General features: G+C 41.7%; 1 protein-coding gene across 1 annotated transcript in view; it reads left to right on the top strand.

Annotated features, from left to right (window-relative positions):
• Window positions 1-17,363, top strand: part of SLC35D1 (solute carrier family 35 member D1) — a 28,383-nt gene extending 11,020 nt beyond the window's left edge. Inside the window, exons 9-12 of the mRNA XM_090047324.1 lie at window positions 3,099-3,166; window positions 5,217-5,295; window positions 9,825-9,907; window positions 13,310-17,363. Of these exons, the coding sequence (XP_089903450.1) occupies window positions 3,099-3,166; window positions 5,217-5,295; window positions 9,825-9,907; window positions 13,310-13,418 (339 nt within the window). The 3' untranslated portion in view covers window positions 13,419-17,363. The remainder of the gene's footprint in view (window positions 1-3,098; window positions 3,167-5,216; window positions 5,296-9,824; window positions 9,908-13,309) is intronic.
• The last annotated feature ends 5,380 nt before the right edge of the window (window positions 17,364-22,743 follow it).

Raw genomic sequence — 22,743 nt, 5'->3', positions numbered from 1 at the left:
CCGCTGCTGGGCAGTCTCTTGGCGGTGCTTCCCGCCACGCATGCGCAGTTCCCTTGTTCACGTGGCATGGGAGGAAAGCCCAGTGCACAACTCCTCTCAGGTCCAAGGGTGGGGAAGGCAGCCAGCTCCAGCACACAGGGCTTTCCTCCCACGATGCGTGAGTGCAGGGGCTGTGCGCGTGTGGTGGGGAGCGCCAGTGATAAGAGGCTGCCCAGGAGGCTGCCCCCATCGCTGCAATGTGCAATGCTGGCCACAGCCACGCGCTGCGGGCACGAGGGCCCCGAGTACCCCCGTCTGCTGCTGCGCCATGGGGGGAGTGTGGGGGGTCTCCACACCCCCCCTCCCTCACACCTCACCAGCGCCACACCCCCCAACTTACCCTGTGCCCCTCATACACAGTCACACATGGCCCCTACCCACAATATACAAGACTAAGAATTTATTTTTAAGTCATTATGCGATCATCTCTCTATATATTATGCAAACACAAATCATGGTAAAAATACTTTCTGTAATAAAATTAAAATATTTTATAGTAGGTGTTTGACTTCTAGTACATCATTTGATATTTTTTTCTGGTTCTAAGATGGCAACACCCCTTTCCCAAAAGGAGCATTTCCAGGGGGACAAGAGGAGGGAATTCCAGTGGCACAGGTCAGGGGTTGGGGGCGGGACTTCTGGTCCCAAGATGGTGACCTGGGGGTGGGGCAACTGTCGGGGGGTGGCCCTCGAAAGCTCATGTGGCCCTCGAAAGCTCATCAAACCTCATTAAGCAGCCCTCCACCTGAAATAATTGCCCACCCTTGCTGTAGAGCATACTAAGGTATTGCTGCAGTTCAGCTTAGCTACCTTAGGCACTGCTCCCGGTGCAGCTGTGCCAGTACGGAGCTCAGCATAAGCTGACAGTTTATTCACCTTATGTCTCTAGCAGGTTTTGCAGCCTGGGTTGAGCTCTGTGCTGCCACAGCTCCACTGGGAGCTGTATGTGTGCTAGGTGGATTCATGACCGCTCTGATGTGTCTCTATGCACTGCATTTACACCTTGACTACCATCTAGAAATATCCTAAACCATCATAGAGTGTGTGCTATGTGGAGAACTTGCACGTGTGGCACTGAGGCACTCTGGTTGTTTGGCATTAACATGTTTTCCAGGACTTGTTGGGTGAGACCGGGACGGGGAGAGGGGAGTGTTGTTTGCTGACTGCAGAATAGAGATGTATGTATGTACTAATACAACAGTTCAGCTAGAACAAAACCAGCTTGGAACAGTATTGTTAAGATATGCAAGGAATATATGTAGCAGAGATTTTTCCCTGTCCTGCTTCTAGCTGTGCAGTCTTTGTCAGCACAGTCAAAGGGTATTCATCTACTAGCAATGGACTGTTAAATATTTTGAAATGCCTGACTCACTTTGATTTAAAACTGTATGATTTAAAACAAGACCTTTCGCTCAAAGGAAAATACCTCACAGTTGTTACTGCAGCATGATCATTAGCAATATGTAAATCTTCTTCCTTATTCACCTTTGAATCAGATTCCTTTAATAGTTGGAACAACATAACATATACTTTCCCATTCCTTCCCTGCAGCCATTGACCCATGTCCAAAACAGGGGAGGGAGGTACTTTCTGTGTCCCCTCTTGCATCCAGTTCTAACTCTGTCTGTGTCATTAGGGAACTTCTGCTTTTCTTTCTGGTCCAGTATCAGTCAAAAACTTGGAGGCAGCACAATTATTATTGCCGCTGAACAGAACAGTGTAAACTGAAAGAAAAGGTCCCTTTATGAAGAATAATGCTGGCAATCAATCAGTTTAGATAATAAATATACAGCTAGTTGTGAGAGAAACTGATGCTCCTGTGAATTTAATGCTTGTAGCTTTTTCCATTGGAAAGTGCAGTGAGGAACCAAATTGCACTTCTCCTTATTTCTATGCAGGCATTGTAATTTACTTTATGAATCTGCTCTACAACGAAAGTGGATTGTGTAAAGTTGTGTTTGGTCTTAGTTGCTTTCTACCTTGCAGAACTGCTTACATGAAACAGGGTGGCATTATGTGGCATCTGGATTATTGCATAGTATAGGGATCTCAAAAACATGTGTATTCCTAATGGCATGCAGACTATGGAACTTCATGGCCATGTGAACAAGGATAAGGTAGGCATTATTGTTATCCTCTCATCTGTAAGATGGGATAGACACTATGCATTTGTAAAATGAAAAATGCATGTTCTTGACACTCATTCATAATGCCACATGCAGTGTTTTGGTCAGCTATCTAGCACTTTCTGCTGTGGGGTAGACCTTAAAACAGGTAAAGAGGTACTAAATATAAATTGTTTTGAAGCTGATAGACATCAAATCGCAATAGCAGTATTATCCACTATGATTGAATAATAGAAAGTTGTTTTCTTGGACCCGTAGAGGCAAACTTCATACAAAGTATTGAAAAGGGTTTTCTGAAACTTGCTTCAGAAAATTCCTATAAAAGTATACACCTTAATAAGTTCTCTCTCGCTATCTCACTCACTCGCGCGCACGTACATGCGCCCGCACACACACACACATGTGTTAGGTTTTAATATACAAGGCACTGTAAAGTATAAAACTCTTATTTTTGGCTACAGAGTGCCTGCTTTATTTGCTTTTTATCTTACTACTTTTTAAACTACTTTAGGTTCCTTTAGGAACCTTTTGGTTCTCTATTTAATTTTGGACATTGATGGGACACTTAATTTCTCATGACCCTCTGTATGATTAAGAATATTAACTTGCAGTTTTCTACACTAGCTTTGTCTTATACAGTGTAGGAAAGCTGGTTCTCAAGAATGTAATCTTGTACATTAATGCTTTTGTCAAGCAGTGTCCCTTTCTCCCTTCTTCACTGGAAACGTGGTGAGTGGAGTCTAGTAGCAATTTAAGCTTGGTTGGCATGTTGAAGCTTTCAGAGTAAGAATTCAAATGAAGACAATACCAGAAGACAGTGCTAGGATCATTTTGTGGGCTAAGACCAAACTTCTGTGGTCATGCTTCAGCTCTAGTGTTACTACAGCAGAATGTTACAGTATTAACCTTTTTTGCAACATTTGTTTCTTTCAGGCAATGGAATATAAAGGCTGGGCAGATACACTCTTCCTTATACAGTTTACACTGTCGTGTGTAATGGGGTAAGTATTTATTCAACCATCCTGTTTGTTCTTCTTTCTCCAAGTAAAGTTTTCTCATATTGTAACTTTTCCAACAAATACTAAGGAAGCCTCTACTTTCTGAAGGTCCTGTTCACTAATTAGCATGCGCACACGTACTGTGAATGTCTGTTGTACCCTCCGAGATAGCTGTGTTGGCCTGAAGTTAGGCAGAAGGCAGCGTAGATTTGCATCTTGTAGACCAGTGGTTCTCAAACTTCTTGAACACGAGGCATCCCTCCATAACTTGTGAACTAAGGGCACCCAATTTCAAAAAAGTATTTATATATTACAGTGCTTATTTCCTTGGCGGTGGGCGTGGGGATTGTTCAGATAGGGACAAGCCTGAGCCTACAAGTATCTGCTTATCTCTTTGCACCTCGTGCACCCTTCGAAGGATCTGGCAGCACTCCAGGGCTCTGACACCTTGGTTGAGAATCACGGTTATAGACTAACTAAATCAGAGATGTATTCCCTCAACCAATATAGCTGAAGTTTTACTGGTTATAAAGTGTCAACTTAAGTCCAACTTCAGTGCTGGTAAAAACACTTTTTTGGGGCACTCATTGCTAAAATTCTGTCATATACTGCCTAAATGCACCTTAACTTGCTAAACTACACCAAGCTGAGAATTTCTGTGCTGCTCTGTAAGCATGGCATTTCCTAGCATGTTGCCACCATATGTCACATAAGCCATACCTTTGGTTTCAGAGGCTACTGCTGGTTCTGATTTTTGGTGAGACTCCAAATTCATGATAATGTATTGATTTTTCTGATATTTAGTGGTTTTTATAAGCAACGTGGCATATTTTGACATTTCCTTTTACACAAACGGGCATGGTCCAACTGATTCTCTTAGCTTTGTTCACTTCTAATTTGAGTCCACCAAAAAAGATAACCCTGCAACTGTCTTGTTTTACATGCCTTAAAGGGTTAAACAGATGACATTCTATTGCTACAACTTCTTGGTTTCAATAAGCACTGTGTGTATGCATGTACATGTAAACTATACACTTGCAGGCACACATTGTTATAAATAAAACTAAATTACTCTCTTAAAACTAAAACCTGGAGCTCACTGCAGTGTATGTGAATTTTCTGGTATATTTTTGCTAACTTGAACGGATCAGAAATGGCCTGTCCTGTTAATGTGTGGGTCCTCCAGTACACAAAGTAAGAGTGTACAAAAGGTATTTGCCACATGTTGTGGCAGATCATGTTGTAACCATGTGAGTAATGTAAGTTATAGCTGATTGGAAATTTTCCAAAGAATATTCTTTAATTGGAAAAACCTCAGTTTTGAAAGCAGTTTGTTTTGTGGAAATATATTGCTTTTGATGTAGAAGACTCAACAGAAGCAGATGGCAACATTTACTTGCCAGGCACATTTCTGTCATAACTTTTTGTTCAAATTGGGTCTCTTGGGTAGGGTTGAAACATTCTCAGTGGAACCAGGAGCCTAGCGATCCTTTGTTGAGCTGCTTTGTTCCAGGGTGGCCCTACCATATGTATTGCCCCTGGTTCAGAGACATTCAGGAGTCCAGAATTCGGGTCCTTTCCTTCTTCAAGCAGCAAGAGTTGTACAGCAAGAGAAGCCGGCTGCCACACAAGACTGGAAGCCCTGAGATCCCTGGTCTGTGCTCAGTCAGTGTGGTCTGGCTGCCATGCTGTTGGGGACCTCAGGCTAGCCACTGCTATCTGGTGTGGCACAGCACTGAAGATGACCAGGACTGTGTGACACTGTCAGCATCTATCAGGGATTTCAGGGCATATATTTTGTTTCTGAAACTTCTGTTTCACTGTTTCTAAAAGTGATAGTTTCCATGTTTCAGTTAATGTTACCACTATTTGGTGTATTTGCCCTAGTTGATATATAACATCTGAGAGATCAGAAATCATGGCAAATAGACATTTGGTGTTGCAGCTAGCTCTAATGTAGGTCTTGCCAGACTAGCAATAGAAAAAACATGTTGTCAAATTAACAGCAGGAGAGTAGACGATGGCATTTCAGTTCTGAATTTTTTTCCTTCAGGTTTATTTTGATGTACTCCACTGTTCTTTGCACTCAGTATAATTCTGCTCTCACAACTACAATCGTTGGCTGTATTAAGGTAAGTTATACATATTTTTTTTAATATGTGCATGGTTTTCCCTTCTATTACAATGATAACTGTACAAAGCTTAAAAAGCACATCATAATTGGTATTTTTTCCCAACCTTTTGTTGGGATGAAAGAATTATCTGTTTAATGTGTTGAACATGAAGTAATTTTAACCCCATGCTAACAAAAATTTAAAGTATAGGGAGACAGAGAAGACCAGGCCAAATTTAGAGATTCTCTCCCAGAAATCCTGTCATTCAGGGATATGACGCCCCTGTTGACAACATTTCAGCCATGGGGGCTCCCCACTGCATGGGTAGGAACCACAATTAATTGTGAGTTTTGTTAGTTTTTAATGCTGAATAAAGTGTTTGGCCTTTTTTTCTTTTATTAATACAAGTGTTCTCTGGCACTTTTCTTTAAATCAGTTGATAAGTCTGCAACACACTTCATACTTTTTAAGTATTGTTTTGCTATGGAGCAGACCGTTCTCTCCCCCAGTAGAATCTTGAATACAGGATAACTGAAACCAGTTTTTATTTGGGCAAATTAATTGCTTGTGATGCATTGGAAGATTCAACAGAGAGAGCCTTGGAAACTGGTACCTGAGGAAGGATGTCCTGCATTCAAAAGCTTGTCTAACCATCCCAACTATACAGTTGGTCGAATAAAAGATATCACCCTAGAAATCCTGACCTCTTGCAAGATTATTTTTGAAATCTTGTCACTGATGACCTTGACATTTAATGAAGTTACAGCTTTGCAGCAGTTAAAGGCTAGAAGACTGCCACTTTTTAATGCTGTCTAGTGACATCTTTTGACATCCTAGCTGTCTGTTTTGCTTCTGAATTTTACTTACAATGTTGACTTAAAGGCATATGGTAAACTGAGGTATTGCTAGTTTTCAAGGTTGTATTTTTTCTTTCTATGTTCTTGCTAAAGGTAGAAGGCGTGCTCTTCCAGTGGTGTCCCCAATTTCAAATATCAGTTTCTGACACTACTAGTTTATCTTCTTCAGGTTTTGGTAGCATTTTAATCTAATATATGTGCAGCTTGCTAATGAAAATCTAGCAGAATTGCAGATTCATATTCAGTTTTTTAGCTACTGCTTTTTTTGTTATGGCAGGACAAGTTTGACTCATTTCTTTTATTCAGTTTATTGCCCAAAAAACTCTTTTAATGCTCTCAGGCTTTAATAGGAACTGAAATTATGTTTCAAATGAATATAAAAACTTGGTTTGTAATGAATCTTTCAGCTTTTTTTCATAGGTTTGGGTTTTTAAATTAAGCGATTCTCAAAAGAGTCTTTAACCCTCATGGCCAACCAAGAATGTATTGTATTGTCTTAAAGCATCTCTGCAAGTATTAACTTCCTGAGTTTACAAAGAAATTGCTTATGCAATTCCAATTCCTGGAACTGTAAAAAGCTATACCATAGTCTTCTACTCCATATTGAAAGCATTTGCAACATGCCATCACCAAATAAGTGCATTAAATCTTGACCTTGTATGAAATGAATGGAAATATTTATTTTTACATGGAAAGATGAGGTTACAGGTAATCAAAACTCCATTACATCTTTACTGTAACTTACATGTGTTTTTTACCAAGTGAAAAAGCTGGAGACTGATAAAACTGATTTCTTTTATAAATATTTCCAGGATTTTTTATGAGGTAAAGGTGGACTTTTTCAGGTAGTTGGTCACTAATAGGATTTAAGTTCCAGTGTAATATAGGTTCCTAATTCTAGGCTCTTATGCTTTGAAATTTCATTCGGTCCAGCAAGGACATAATGACCTTGGTAATGTTATGAAGGTCTCTGTGACTTAGCTAAAAATGAAGCAATTATAGTTTGAAATAGGGTAGTTTCATACTAACTGACATAAATTGTTAGTAAAAATGCAGTTTTAAATCCCAATGCTGTACATTGTTATGCACATATATAAGTAAAGGTGAAGTTAAAGGGAATACTTGTGACAATCATGCACATAAGTGTTTGGAGGATCAAGGTATTTTTTAAATTTGTTTTGCCTCTTGCAATTTTTTAAAATTTCAAATAAGATCCCCTGCCAGTGGTCCTGCCCTCTTTTTTAAAGCATTTAGATTTAAAAAAAGAGTTAAATTATAACATTCCAGTGTCATAGCTTTTTCTAATTTTTTTTTTTTTAACCAAGCTTAATGTTGGCATAAGTCATTCCATGTAGGTCAGTGCTTTCATTTTGATCCGGGTGACACTCTGTGATTGTCTTCTCCAGTCTAGGTGTAAAGCTTGCATTCTCTGCACTGACGGTCACTAACAAGGGGACCTTAATTGTACCTCATGTTAGATTAAAAACCCCTCAAAATAACTCCCTTCTGCAGTCCACTTAAGTTAACCATTTATACTATAAATTGCAATTTGGCATTGATGGAGATTTGTCTCTCTAATTTTCGACTGTTTGTGTGTGTGTATGTGACAAAAGGTGACATTTGTCTTTAAAATATTTTAGTTAAATGATTGAGTGTCTTGGGATCAGGCACCTAGTTTGTGGAATTTGCTTTACACAATAATATTCAGATGCCAACATCAGTACTCAAAAGAATTGCAGTAACCTAAAGAGTGCTATTATGATTTTTAGCCACGTTAGTTTGAAGTCAGGCAGAAGGCAGGGTAGAGATGCACCTTATAGGCTAACTTAGTACTATACCCAAGTAGTTGGTTAGAAGCATAATTTTGTCTCTGGCAATGTATGTGATGCACTTATATGCCAGGCAGGGGCAATTGTAAGACTCTGCTTATGTTTGTTCAACCACAAGCCTAACTCTAATAACATAATGTAGTTGAAGTAACTATTTTCAGTGTCGTTGTGGTCTGTGCACACACAAATGCCTAGGTATTGTCAATAGATATTTTAGGTCGCCTAGTCCAGTGATTGAATTGGCTAATGCACATAAGGACATTGATACAATTGTTCTTCGTGGGTGTTGTTGTAGCTGTATTGGTCTAAGGACATAGGCAGACAAGGTTCTTTGGGTAAATCTGGTATCTTTTATTAGACCAGCTCAAATAGTTGGAAAAATTTATCTTTGCAATTTTACCTGAAATCTTGCAAACAAAAAAGTATGTAGAAAAAACTTCTAAAGCTGTGTCTCTGTCTGAATCACTGATTCTCCGGATCAGTATTGAATCTTCAGGTTTGGATTCAGCCAAATCAAATCAGGGACAGTGATCTGAATCAATGAACTGAAACCAAATGGAATAGGGCACAACACCCCTAGTAGTCACTTTGTGATGCCTTAAATGGGAGGGTATCTTTGCTTACTGTATACTCCCCTGCATAGGAATTCGTGGGGTGTATATCAGGCTGTTGCACCTTGACTTGGCATGCATCTGTAAGCATGGCAACTCCCTGGGGGTCCTCCACTTTGCAGATGCATGCCATGGGAATCCTTACTGCACCCTGAGTTGGGCATGGCATGTGGGGTCATTGTCCTGCAGAACTGTGGGTGGAACAGGCCTATCCTGTGAGACAAGGGCCTCGGTAAGGTCTATAGACCCCCAGTAATCAGCTGTGCTTGGAGTTGGACTGGCACAGCTGATCCCACTCCAAAGACAATGCCTGTTTCTAGCCTGAGAGCTCTTCCACATTTGTCTGGGCTCCTTTCCACATGTTGACATGGGTTCTCAGCAGTGACTTGTTGCCAAACTATGCATCTGGTGTCCTGCTGGGGCAGTGCTAAGTATCTTTTGCCTTGTGAACTTAGATGAAACCCCTGTGAAGTCCAGCTATAGCAGTATTGTGGAAGGCTTTGTGGTTGCAAGCAGAGAGTACTGAGCCAAAGGTGTAACAAGAACCCTAAGTAAAGTATTTAATGAAATGGATGAAGTCTGAGGAAAGCTAGACAACAATGAAAATAAATGATCTTAACTGATGACCTCCTTCCAGCAACGTGCGTGTGTTCGTTCATGCACCTTTGGTTTCATCAGGGCATAATTTAAGAGTAAGGGCAGCATCTACCTCCTTACAGGGCAGACAGAGCAAGGGAACTGCTGGCCTAGCAAAGACATGGGGAGCACAACCTTTTCAGACTCGAGACATCCCATTGAAAATGACAGCCCTTATTTTTCACTTTTTTTTTTAACTACAGAAAAATAATAAAGCAATTTTTCTGTTGCAAAGAATTTGGGGAAACCACAACAGACCTGAATGTGGTTTTTTTGTTTAATTTTGTTTTTTTCTTAACCCAGCGGTTAAGAAAACCTGTGCATTTGTCTTGTGAATCATGTTTGCATATCTAACAAACCTCATTAAGAATCACTGTATAGATTTTTTTTTTGGCAGCCTTTGTTTTCAGGCTTAGCAAAGCAAACTGAAGGAAGTGTTGCATTTGTTAGGGCAAAACATATTAAAGCCTATATATAGGAATATCTTAAGTGGTTGTGAAAATGGCTACTTTTAATTCAGACTTACAAAGCAAATATGAGTTTCTTTCACATTTCTACATTCTGTTGACAAATGTGAATACCTAAAATGCATGAATCTTATTTTTTTTTTCCAGAACATATTAATAACGTATATTGGGATGTTTTTTGGAGGAGACTATATTTTTACATGGACAAACTTCATTGGGTTAAATATCAGGTAAGGCTTTTATCTTCAGTGTATGATATTTCTCAAAATTATTTCTGACTTCTAAATTGCACCAGCTTGTCATGGAATTGGTGAGAACGGTATTGAGCCGTCTGAACACTTATGGAATTAGATGTCAGCAGAGAACAGCACTTTGTTCTAACAGAAAGAACCAACCAGCCACAACATTATTACATAGGAGATGATAGCTCCTGATCGTGCAGACATGCAGGCATGTGGATAGTGTCATTGGCATCAAGGGTCTTATGTACATAAAGTTAAGTTTGTATATTGTGTGCATTGGCACACTCGAGCACGTCTGCTGGAGTGTGGTAATTGCCGCATTCCAGCAACCTCCTGCATCTTGTGTATCACCATTCCTGTGCTTAAAAATGGTGGTGGAGGTACTTTATCTAAAGCTTGTCAAATGAGCTTTAGTTTAAGAGCCCCCCCCACCGTTTTTAAGCATACGGATGGTGATATAGGAGATGTGGTGGCACTTGGAGCTGCTCTAATTAAAGCTCTCCCCACCCTTCACCCCTGGAGCACATGTAAAAGTGTCCATGAGGTTTAAGCTGCAACACAAAACACATTTTAATGTTCATCTGTTGTAAACTGACTTCTTGGAAGGGGGAGAGAGAAAACACAAGGAATGCAGGAGGGTAAGCTCTCATGGAAGAATGCGCATGTATCCAGTGTGACATCTATGTTACTTTTACCTTGTTTTTATAAAACATATTCCTCCTTGCATTTCATGAGGCTTAGGAGGGGCATGTTGATACTTAGAACCTATGTATGGTATATAAAAACGTCATGTCACTTTTATGCTGTTTGAAGAATTAGCATAGCTTTGAAACTCAAAGCAAGTTATTTGCTTATACTTGCTATTGAAGTAGGCTGTAAATTTCAAAATTGAATAGATACATCTAAGAATCTAAAGAGAGATGATCAATCAGTAAAATCCCTGGAGAGAAAAAAAACATGGAGACTCCTGCAGCAGGATGCAAGTGTCATCTAATAAACTGATCTAATTTTAAATAAGGTGCTCAGCCTTCCTCTGCCTAGCCAGGGCTGGGAGTGGCACTGAACTGTGTCTGAGTGATGCAAGCTAGATGCTCAGGATAAGCTTCTGAGGTATAAAATGGACCAGAAAACTTCCCTCAGGAAGGCAGAATAAGTTCCACCTCAGAAACAAGAGCATATGCATTCATCCATATGTGTGAAAGGTGTAGGACAAGAGGAACTTAAGACTTAAAGAATACAGACTCCTTTCCCCAACCTGCTCCCCCCGATCCTCCACAAAGATACTGTCAGCTTCTAGGAGTTTCTCCAGAGATGCTGCGTGCCCATATAATTTAATCTTCCAGATTTCTTGTTCTTGATCTCAGCTGCCACATGGACAAAAATACTTGATCTAACAGCACAGGAAAAAAAATAAGATGCCATCAGGGAATCTCTAGATGCATGCATGCAGCTGACTACGTTGGATTCTCTCCAACATTGGAATGAAAATTGGAAGCTTTGACCACTTATTAGCCCCCTGGTCTGACCACCATCTTATTTGTGAAGAAGTCAGATGCTTCCCCACAAAGGTAGTAAAAGCAAATAAGCAGGTCTTCCCCTGATCCTCCTGGCTTCCAGCTTGCCCTAGGTGAATGAGATGAACTAAGTGATGATCAGGGATCCTTGTTTTCTCTGATAAAAATCCAAAATTCTCTGATTAAAAAGCCCCCAATTTTCCCATTTTTCGGCAATTAAAATGAAATGGCACTACACATGTCGCGAAGTACCTTTTGCCCTTGAAAGGGAAAAATGCCAGGGATTTTCTGTGGAATTGAGTGTTGCTATTGAGTTCATACAGAGGGTGCCCAGATTCTGTTGTGCGTGACGGTCAGGAGTCTTAGGAGAAGTAGATACATTCAATGTGCTGTTGAGCGTCAAGGTTAAAGTAAATGATGATTACCCATCGTGTTCAGAACATAAGCATAAGCTGAGGAAAGAATAAGTTTTGTCTCTTGAATGTATTGCAAACATGAGAGAATTTATAGGGGTTTCTCTGAAGCGTCTTACACCAACTACTTTCTGAGGACAGAATATTGGACTTATTCAATTGACAGATCCTTTGACATTGCTTTTAGGGCTCATGGTGAAACCATAGAAGGAAAAATAACTTTTTAAAATTTGGGGGAGCAAGGGGAGGACCAAAAAAACCCAATTCTTGACTTATAACTACAGAGAGTTGTAAACAGAACATATACATGAATTTTTACCCTCTCCTGAATGGCTTTTAAAAATTAACTGCCCCCTCTGGCTTTTTTCCTTTAAAAGCATCAGTACACAATGCAAATGCATTATTGGTCCCAGGCAGTAGCGCTGGGAATTCAGGAGTTTGTTTGGTATTCAGTGCGCATAAGCTGGAAGGTGTTGGTACAGTCTTGACCTACATTTCACTGAACTAAAATGAATCCATTGCCTTTTTTTTTTTATAGTTCCTGTTCTGGCTGAATATTTACAGCTCTAATTATATCAGGCCTGCTAATGGCCTTAGCAGTACTTCAGAGTGAAGGGAATGTGTTGCTAAAATATGCCTGTAATTGTGGGCTGTTCTTACTATCTGCTAAATTACACATCTGAATCTGAAAGGTAGCAAAAGAGAGTGATGTTGCTTAAGCTTTCCAATGGACTTGGTTATAATGTTGTTTCATGATCTTGACCTAGGTCAATATGGCCTTAGAAGATGAATGCCACCCTTTTCACTTATTAGCTATACAAAGAACAGCCTCTGCCATTTTTCCCTGTCGTAGCCAAACTGGTGACGTTTGGCTACGATACCAATGATGGAGGAGATGTACCAACCAATGATGGAGGAGATGTACCAACCAAACTAGTATTTCTGGCTATTAAGCACTGAGGGTATAAATCCAAGTGAACAGAATACACCGTGTATGGGAAAAGGTAGGGTGGAATTCAAAGTGTGTGTATATGGGGGTGGGGAGTAGGCAGGCGGGAGGCAGAGATTAGCTAAGTAAAGCAAGCTTATGGTTGGCACTTCACCACTCTTCATCAGCCTTCTTGCATTGTACCACCTTCGTGTCTTTTTTTTTTCCCTTTGCAGCTTTCTGTAAAACATGACAAAGGGTGTTTTCAAAGCTCTTGGTTTTGTGGATGTCAGGCTGCCTGCAGTGTCAGGTCTAATATTTTGAATGTCTGTGTAACGAGGTCCATGCTTATATTGGTGTATGGTATGGGTCAAAAAATTTGGACCAGCGTCTTCACTGGAATCTTCTATTTGCAAATTGCAGAGGGTACAAACATAGTATTTTTGGAGTGTGTAGAGTACATACATAATAACTTACTTGCAGTTCTAATGTTAATGCAATTTCTTTCATTCTTTTATTTCAAAATGTTTTGCAGTATTGCTGGAAGCTTGGTGTATTCCTACATCACTTTTACAGAAGAACAGCTGAATAAGCAGTCTGAAGCTAGCATCAAGATGGACATTAAAGGAAAAAGCTCAGTATAACCAGGGAATTACTTATAAAATAACCCTTGGCTTTGATTCAGTGATGATTACTGGTGGTAGTAAAAATTTGTCAATGTAGGTATCTTTGCAGATGCAAAGTACCAACATTATTCCATGACAATCTAAAGACTGCAGCCTTTTACAAATCTGTTTAAAAGATTTATAATTGATAGTACATTAAATACACATCAGATTAATTTAGGCTATGAGAAAAACATGTTTTTAATTATTCTGAAACCTGGTAGTAAAGCAGTGATGATGTAGGAGTTCTGACTAAAGAGGGTTGTGTGAAAAGTACTCTGGATGTTATTGAGTATAGTATTGTCTTGTGGGAAGACTTGTCCTACTCATTCAGTTACAGTTTAGTTTGCATCTGTATTGTGATGCAACTAAGCAGATCAGCAGGCAATCTTAAACAGTGTTGAATAAGCTCTGCGCAGGGACACCAGTAAAAATTACTCTATCCCCTTTACGCGGTGTAAAAGGGACAGTGATATAAAGCAGCTTGCAAAGTCCTAGGTTGAGTCAGAGGGGGACTCATCAGTGCAGGCATTGGGAAGGACAGCCACAAAGCTTTCTTTTTAGGAGCCCCTCAAACACAGAGGTACAATAGGCAGGAATTGGTATGAACTGCCTCCAAAGAATTATTCTTTGAAATTTTGTCTGCCTGACTTCTTCGGAGGGGAGGAGTGTGTCCATTCCTTGAAGCAGCTGGGATCAGGAGGGTATAAAGACTGTGTAAAGCTTTCATAGCCTTTCCTCTTGGTCACAGATTCTGGTGCTGTATTCACCTCAGTCTTAGAAAAGAACAGAGTAATCATTTAGCTTTATAAGCTTTCACTAACCATAAACCCTCTGTAGTCCCTGCAAAAGTCATGAAAAGACTATTCATGTGTTGGAGAGCTTGGTCTTCTTGTCAATGTTAAGCTTTCCAAAGTTGGGGGAATTTCGTGAGCTAGAAGTGCAGAGGGACTGAAATATAATTTTTCTTTTGGTAGAGAAAAGAATGACTTGCATATTAAAGGCTGGAGCCTGCTGATCTTTTAATAAAGGAAGCCGTTCTGCAATACATGCCAATGTTTAGGTTTTGACCATTCAACCATGTTTTGACCATTAGTTTGTGGGGGTTTTGTAATAGATGCTTTAATTTTAAATTTTTTTGAAGCCTCTCTCCACCCTGCTCAGATTCTATGCTGGTCTCAAACACGTTAGTGCTTGCAAAATTGAGGTAGGGTAAGCAATCTCGAGGAGAGATTCAACAATACTAGAGACGCAGTACTTTCGGATTGATGGAATACTTTGGTGAACTGGCAAGGGCCTCCCTGAAAATCAGTTTGAGTCAACTACTTGACCTTTCAGTCTTAGTCTGAGCAGCACGGCAGGTTGCCGCTCAGCAGGGTAAGCTAGCCCACACGGAGCTAGCTCTGTGCACCTGTGGCTTGATAACTTGTGGTACCTGAGGTAGCTTGTAAGAAGGTGGATCAGGTGTCTAGACCACACTGGGCTGCAGTGTAGATCTAGTCCTAGAGTTATTTTGAGGTTGGTGCTGCAGTGGGATCATTTAATTAAAGAAATGGCTCATCCTTTAGGCATGTGAATCACAAAAGCGGTTCCCGCTAGCACCTGAAATAAACCTGCTGGTATCTCTGAGATTTTGCAGATCCGGCTGAGCTTTTACTTTAAAAAATCATGTGAAAGTTTGTCTAAGCCTTCTTTCTAAAAGTAATGTTTTTGAGTGCTCTCTCATCCTGATACAAAGACAAATAAGTTAACTTTCTAGTTCAGCATATTGAACAGTTAAAGCACTTTAACACTTTATGCATGTTAAAAGTTAGTGAAAGGTCTGTAAAGTGTTGCCTGGAGTGAATATTTAACTCATTACCTCTGTTCTTCTAGGCAATGTCTGTTTTTTCCCCTAAAAAAGGACATTTAATATGTACTGATATAGTTCTAATGTTGTAGCCCTGTGCAGATTTTATTCTGTATCTGGCTTATTGTTGAGTGCAGTTTTCCAAAAGTTAAGTACTGACTTTTATTTTTGCAGTATTATTTTCTAAATCTCTCCCTGTGAATATCTTCAGTGAAATTTATATACTACTTCCCTTTCCCTTTATTTTTACTTCTATCCTTCGTTTTTTTAGAAGAGACTTTCATAGGCACTTTTTTCTAGTTTCCTCTGAAAGGATATTTGGTAGAAAACCCAACTGAGGTTGTAAGAAATGCTGCACCTGTCAGAATATTCATGTGTAACCTCTCAGATGTAAGAATTCCTGTAGATTTTTGTGCAAAAACATTTAATCAACATATGGCTCTAAAACCATACAGTGTTTATCTACTGTGTTTCCTTGGCAGCCTGCATTGTTGGCTAGTCCTCCATTTCAGACTCTTTAAACAGCCTGCTTACGTGGGTATTTTTAAATGAGCTAAACATATGCTGTTTATATATTAAAGGAAGTGGAAGTCTGCATTCAGTGCAAATGATACCCTGACTTGTCAAAGGCTCCCTGAAATCATGCAGTTAGTTCCTACTGTACTGTGATGGCATGACCTTATGAGTCTCCTAAAGAAGAGCCAGTCCTGGGGATGGACGAGTTCAGTGAAGCTGCTTGTAATTTTTTTTTTAAATCCCTCGGTCAGGGAGGTGGAAGAAGAGGAATTAATTATGGGGGGAAAGTAAATAATCCTTAAGTTTGTGATGAGTATTCTTTTAAATAAGATAAGCTTAGGAAGAAGCTAGAACAGAAGGATTTACCAGATGCATAGTTTTCCATTTTATTGTGTACTAAGAAATTCCAGTGTAAAAACTGCAAAACTTTATCATGACAGTCTTTCTTCCACAACATGGAAGTCACTTGAACTACGTTTGGTTTTGACCTATGTAACCTAATTTTCCCCTCATTACACCTAGGTGTTAATTTGAGAGATCTGGGATTTTGGGTAGATTTATTGCAGCTCTTGTATCAAAGTTGGAGAAAGCTAATATTTCAGAACAAGGGTGTGAACTGTACACAGTAGGAAAAAGACTGTATGACACTTTCTCTTTGTCTGCTTTTTCAGTAGTCTTGCTTATAGACAGCTGTTGAATCATGCACTTAACTTTAAATTGTTTGCCTTTTCCACATGCTGATTTTAAATTCAGCAAATGAAATTTCTCCTGTTAAATCTTTGCTTTTCTTTGTGAGGGAGAAAAACCAAGAAACTGGTCATTGTAAATAGGTCATCATGGAAGTGTTTTTAACTTACACTGAAAACTTATTCCAAGATTAATGCTTTGATTTAGTTGATCATGCAAATCAAAATACTTGTTCTAAAGCCCTTTTTTTTAATTTAGCAAGATCATGGCACAAAACCTCTCTCTAGACCCTTTATGCTAGGTTAAAGATCAGAGCTGTGTAAATGGACCTTAAAAGTCCCTCTCCCAGTTGTGGTGGTTTTTATTCCCCTAGTGCAGGCACCAAGGAAGAGAGCCATGAGTTTGCCTTTAGATATCCTCTTGCAAGTCTTGGCTTGGGGGTAGGTGTTAAGGTAGGACTACAGCACCACCCCTTTATGGCAATTTCATGAGTTGAAATGGTCTGCAGAGACTTGGGGGAGGCGGGGGTACAACTTGGACAAAGGCCCAGAGCTTTCCAAATTATACCAGAAGCTCAGGGCCAGGAAAAGGGAAGATGCAGAGAAGGGTTAAAGTTGCCATTGCATCTCTTCCTTCTGTGCTTTACCTTAGAGGAGCAGCACAGAATTTTGCTTCAAGTGGTTTATTTAGATTAACTTAATGTGGTGTTTGACCAAATCATGGAAGTCTTTAGCCAAGCCTTCTAATTGTTACCAGTAGCTTAAACTGGAATATTTTCATATAGCTTTTATTTTTGCTTATCATCATGCTGGTCTGAAGCATTTCGGTCAGGTGTTCGTTACTGAGAGAACTTCTACCTTTTTTTTTTTAATCTACTGGTTAGATTTATTGTCCTGTAAAATATTTTTAAAGCTTACATTGTTTGTAAACGTGCACATTTTAGTGCCAAGATCCAGATGATATTGTATACACTGGGAAGGTGAACAAAATTCATACAATAGAATATTTTCTATACTATTAATCTTACTCTAAATATGTTTTTCTATAAAGAGTCTATTTACAAAAAGACCGTTTAGTGTTCAAAGGATGCTTTTGATTTGAATGTACTGCAGGCTTTATATATATATATATATATATATATATTACTTCATGAATGATAGCAGAAGGAATCTTATGTGCCTATGTATTTTTGTACTGGCTTTAAATAAATACTGTTTTTCCCTGAAACACTGGTGTTTTTTTCCTCTCACCCACAATCTTCATTTTCTTAGTTCAGCCATCTGAACTGCAGCATGAGGCGTGTGGCTGATGAGACAGATGCTGACCCATGCTATGCAATCTATGGACCATAGAAAACACCAAGTAAACTAATCAACTTAACTCATTTGATCCGTTAACTCAAGCACTAATACTTTGAGCAGTGGGGTTTACATTCAGGACCTCTTTAACCTATCAGCAATCATGTGACATTTCTGGAGAACGTTAGCATGACCCACACAGTTCTGTGCCATTGCTGCTCACATTCCCATTTTAATGTCTTGTCCCCAGAGGAAGATAGTGGAGTTCATGCTGACTTGTCAACATGAACAACGTAGCCATCACCACCGTCCTTCTGAGAGCAGTTACGTTCTGCAGCTTCACTCGGCTATTAGGCTAGTTCCTATGCTTGGCCACCTTACTTTTTGCATAACAGCCTGTTACAGAACACCTTTCAAACTTAAAGATGATAAATAGAGTCAATACTGCAACCAACCATGTAGCACAGCTAGTCATCTGTTTCCTTGCACACTGCTTTCCAAATGACAAGAGATAAAGCTGGCCAAATTCAACGACCTGGACAGAAAATAGATTAATGCATAGATAGTAGAGCCGGAAGGGACCCTGAAGGATCATCGTGTCTGACCCCCTGCCCCAGGCGGGAAAAGGACTGAGGTCAGACGACCCCAGCCAGGTGCCTATCCAGCTTCCTCTTGAAGACCTCCAAGTTAGGTAACAGTACAACCTCTCTTGGCAGCCCCTTCCAGATTCTGGCTACCTTTGCTGTGAACAATTTCTTCCTAATGTCTAACCTGAATCTACTTTCCACTAGTTTGTACCCATTATTCCTAGTTACTCCTAGGAATAATGGTACATAGCATGTCTCTATCTCTCTGTTGTCCCCACCTTGATAAACTTAGAGACGGCTACAAGGTCTCCCCTCAGATGTCTCTTGTGAAGGCTAAAGAGCTCCAGATCTCTTAACCTCCCCTCACAGGGTTTTGTATGGAGGCCACTAATCATGCAAGTAAGTGGCTCTCCCCTGGACCCTCTCCAGAGTCTCCGCATCCGTCTTCAAGTGCAGTGCCCGAAACAAGGCACAGTGCTCCAGCTGCGGCCCTATTTGCACTGCACGCGCGTAACTGTGAAAACGTCAATCCACTCAGCATTTCTCTTGCCACCTTAGCACACGGGCACACTGAGGGCTGAGCTATTACAAGTTAGCTTTCATTTGCTGTTGGCTAAGACCAGGTGCCTGGGCATCCCTGGCATAGCTGATGGGCGGTAAAGCCCCACTCCCTTGTGGTGCTGTTGTGTGCCTGGGCCCTTTGGCAGTAACCTGGGTAGCAGACTGGCTTCTGTGGCTCCTGTCTGGGGGCATCTACCTTGCCCTATGCACTGGAGGGGGGGCACGGAGGGCTCTAAAGTCTGGTCAACACTACAAAGATTTGCTGGCAGAGCGAGGTTAGTTCAGGGTGTAGGAAGGGATGGGCTACACTGGGTTGGATGCAGCTGTGCCAACAGAGAGGGCTTCTGCAGTTTGAGGGGGTGGTTCAGCCAGGCTGGCAGAAAACCATACTGCTGCTGCCAGAATACAAGTCTCCACCCGAGGGCACTACCCACACAGGCATGTAGTCCTCACACGTCCCTTTTGCAGATCTAGTTGGCTGTGGTGAGCTGCTCAGGGTGAGCTGCTTGAGGGCAGAGCCTGAACTGCCATCTGGTACCCAAGTAGCTTTACTGACAAACTGGGCTGTCCCTAGAGCGAAGTGGCATCTGAGCAGGCAGGCTGAGGGTCTAGATTTTTTGGTCTTGGATGCCTACAGTATCAATGGAGACAGATATGGGCACCTTGGCTGTTTTGTATATTAGAAATAAATAAAATCTGGCCCAGCAGGGCTGGCAATTAAGCTTTTGCTAAGCAGGAATACCTACAGGAACCAGAGCCAAAGAAAGCTTCTTACCTCAATGACTCCTGTGCCCTCCTGTGTCAAGAGGTTTTTTTTTTTTTTTTTTTTTTTTTTCCCTTCCTTTGAGGGGGGGGTGGGTGATGAAATCCTCTAAGGGTTGCATGGCTGACCATTAGCTCATTTTACACCGAAAAGGAAACAGCTGTGTGTTACAAGCCTAGTCCCCATTTACCTTTTCTGGAGCTGAAAGGCTTGTGGCCACACTGGTAAATTAGGGATAGGATGACCACCTGTCCCTAATGGGCCGGGGGGGGGGGGCGGGGAACAGTCCTGGAAAAGGATCATCAAGTCCCGGTCCTGGGCTGCATGACTCCCAGACAGCGTTTGTCCCAGATTTGCAGCATCATGCAGGGATCCAGGTTTCCCCTTGCAGGCTGGCAGCAGTCCAGCCTGCAAGGAGCTGCTGGAGGCAGGGGGTATCCTGTGCACTTGTGTGCCCATGAAAGAACCAGGCAGTTCCCTGCAGGTAAGTCTATTGGGGGGGGGGGGGGCGTGGCAGAGGTGTGTGTGCGGGGCAGATAGAGCACACCCCCAGTAGTGAGGGAGAGAGTGGAGCAGCGGGCATGGCCTAGTTAGGGTGGTGCATGGGGGTCCCAGGGTGGGCAGTGGAGTGGGACAGAGCTACAGGTAGCTTTTCCATGGGGTGCAGGAGTGTGGCTGGCCACCATTGCACCCCCCCCTCCTGGAAGGGGGACACAGCTGCACCCCTCCCCCCAAAACTCTGCTCTGGCTATGCCATGCAATGGTTGGGGGGGGGAGGGAGGAGAGAGGAGGGGAAGCAGGCATGTGTCCCACCTTTACATTTTAAAAAGGAGGTCACCCTAGCATAACAACATTAACTGGCACTTTTCTTGGCAGAAAGACCTTGAACAAAAAGGCCAAGAGCTGGGCCAGCCTTGGCTTGTCAAAGTCACAGGTAGGTTGTGCCATGGGAAGCACAGGGAATGCAGACTATAGGGACTCATGGCTTTCAAGTCACAAACGCACAACTGGGCAAAATAGCATAAAGCTGAGCCAGGGCCTCTGCCATGTCAGACCTGTTGCCACGCAGACGAACAACACCAGGTGCATGAGCTGATGCTATTAGCTTTCAAAATGTCCAAAACAGGTTTAGGATAAACCTGGATGAATGTAGTATCAATCTCAACTGATTTAGATTAAATTGGTTTATTGAACCTCTGTTCCAGATCCCTTCCACATTCAAGTTAATGCACTTTAAGTATTTTAAGTCAGGAATAGCATACCGTGAGGCTCCCAAAAGACCAGTGAGTTTACAGCCAAGGCACGCGTGTAGTATGTGCAGAACATGTGGCACAATGGTCCCTCCCATGCACATCTCCACTCATTCTTTCTGCTTCAGGACAGGCCTCCCAGGGTTGATCCCCCACTTTCTTCCCTTCCTCACATAAACAGGAGCTGAAAGATCACAATCTGGGCAAGATTAGCGTTTAACAATCACCTAGGCAGCTGTGATGGGAGGGGCTTTGTACTGCTGTGTTGGTTCTCTGTGCTCGCATCCTGAGTATGCAGATTACAGTGCCCTCTGCTGCCCAAGTGCTGCCTGCAGGTTTAGCCAGGTGTGCTCCTGCCTCCAGCAGGAAGCTGGACCAAGATGCCTTTGTGAGGTTCTTGCCGGCCTGGCTTTCCCATGACTCTAACTGCTGCTATCTCAGTGCAGAGCCTGGTCTCTCTTCCCTCACTTGTAGCTTCCAGAGTTGGCAGATCAGGGTGGAAATAGCAACTTAGGGAACTGAAGAAAAGGCTTGCATGGCTGGGGAGACTGCGACTGAACTGACGGTTGGTCAGTAAGGCTTTGTGCTTGATGCTTCTGTTGATAACAAGTTGCATAGGGTTTTTGGTGTACTACTGTGCCTTAGTGCAGAGCCCCTCTTCCCCCATGCTGTTTGCTATAGGAGACTGACGCACCAGTCTCTCACCACGAAAGCACTAAGTTTTGCTTCCAGGGAAAACAAGAACTCCTATAAACTCGAGGGAGGAGCCCATTACCCTTTGGGTAAGTACAATCTTGTTCCTATTTGGTGGGCAACACCTTTCCTTGTACCTCCACCAGAGCCATGCAAATGGGAGATGCACCTGCACTCCTGCTGCTTCTCCCAGTCCCCTGCTCCCTGGCTGAGGCAAAAACAGCTTCAGGCAGAGGGGAGCTGCACCAGCGCTGTGGAGTTGTCTTACCCTGCTAAAAACTTACTGCTGGCTGCAACTGCGGACTACAAATCCTACAGGCACCTGGAAGTAGCAAGAGGAAATGATGAGCAACCCTGCAGTCCTGCTGCTGTTTTAATTCTGGATTGCATATCCCAGAGACCTCAAGGGTAGCAGGAAAAAGAAGCAAACACACAGCCCGTGCTGGCTACATGCCAGAGAGCCATGCACCATCACCCCCCACCCCCCAAGCTTCTGTCCAGAGCCACTGCAGGTATGTGGCTGCATTTCCTGAATCAAAAGTGCGTCCAGCTTTCTCAGTTTAATCTCTGCCTCTTAGACTAACCTACAAAGATGGAATCGATTCAGTCACAGGCTTTTTGACCGTCTGTGCTTAGCCTGGGTGGCACTTTGTGGCATTCTCGAAAGGATCTCATGGCACCCTCAGCTGAGATTCACCAGGATAGAGGAATCTTAACAAATGAGAGATGAAGCAAAAAACTTCAAGAGTATTTTAAAAATGTTTCATCTGCAACACAAACAAAAACAAGTACATTATAAAAAGAAATACAATGAAAATCCAGTTCAAAGAATTAGTCTGAAAATTTGAAGCCTAATCCATTTAAAGGCATTTAATTTGTCTTTAAGAGCAAATCTCAACACAGTCTGAAGTATGGCATAACTAACTCTACTACTATACATCACTGTGTCTTCACACCCTCCATGAACAAAACCAAGGATCCTGGTTTTGTTTAAAAATTGCAAATTCTCCAGTTAAAACGCACTGAAATCTGCACTTTATGATGAAAATGGAACACCACTCCCTATCTATCAACCGTGTTTTATTGATATAGTTACAATT

Source organism: Crocodylus siamensis, chromosome 5 (genome assembly GCF_052110815.1).
Source record: "Crocodylus siamensis isolate JL-2025a chromosome 5, ASM5211081v1, whole genome shotgun sequence".
Taxonomy (NCBI): domain Eukaryota; kingdom Metazoa; phylum Chordata; order Crocodylia; family Crocodylidae; genus Crocodylus; species Crocodylus siamensis.
This window is presented reverse-complemented; position numbering and strand designations above follow the sequence as displayed.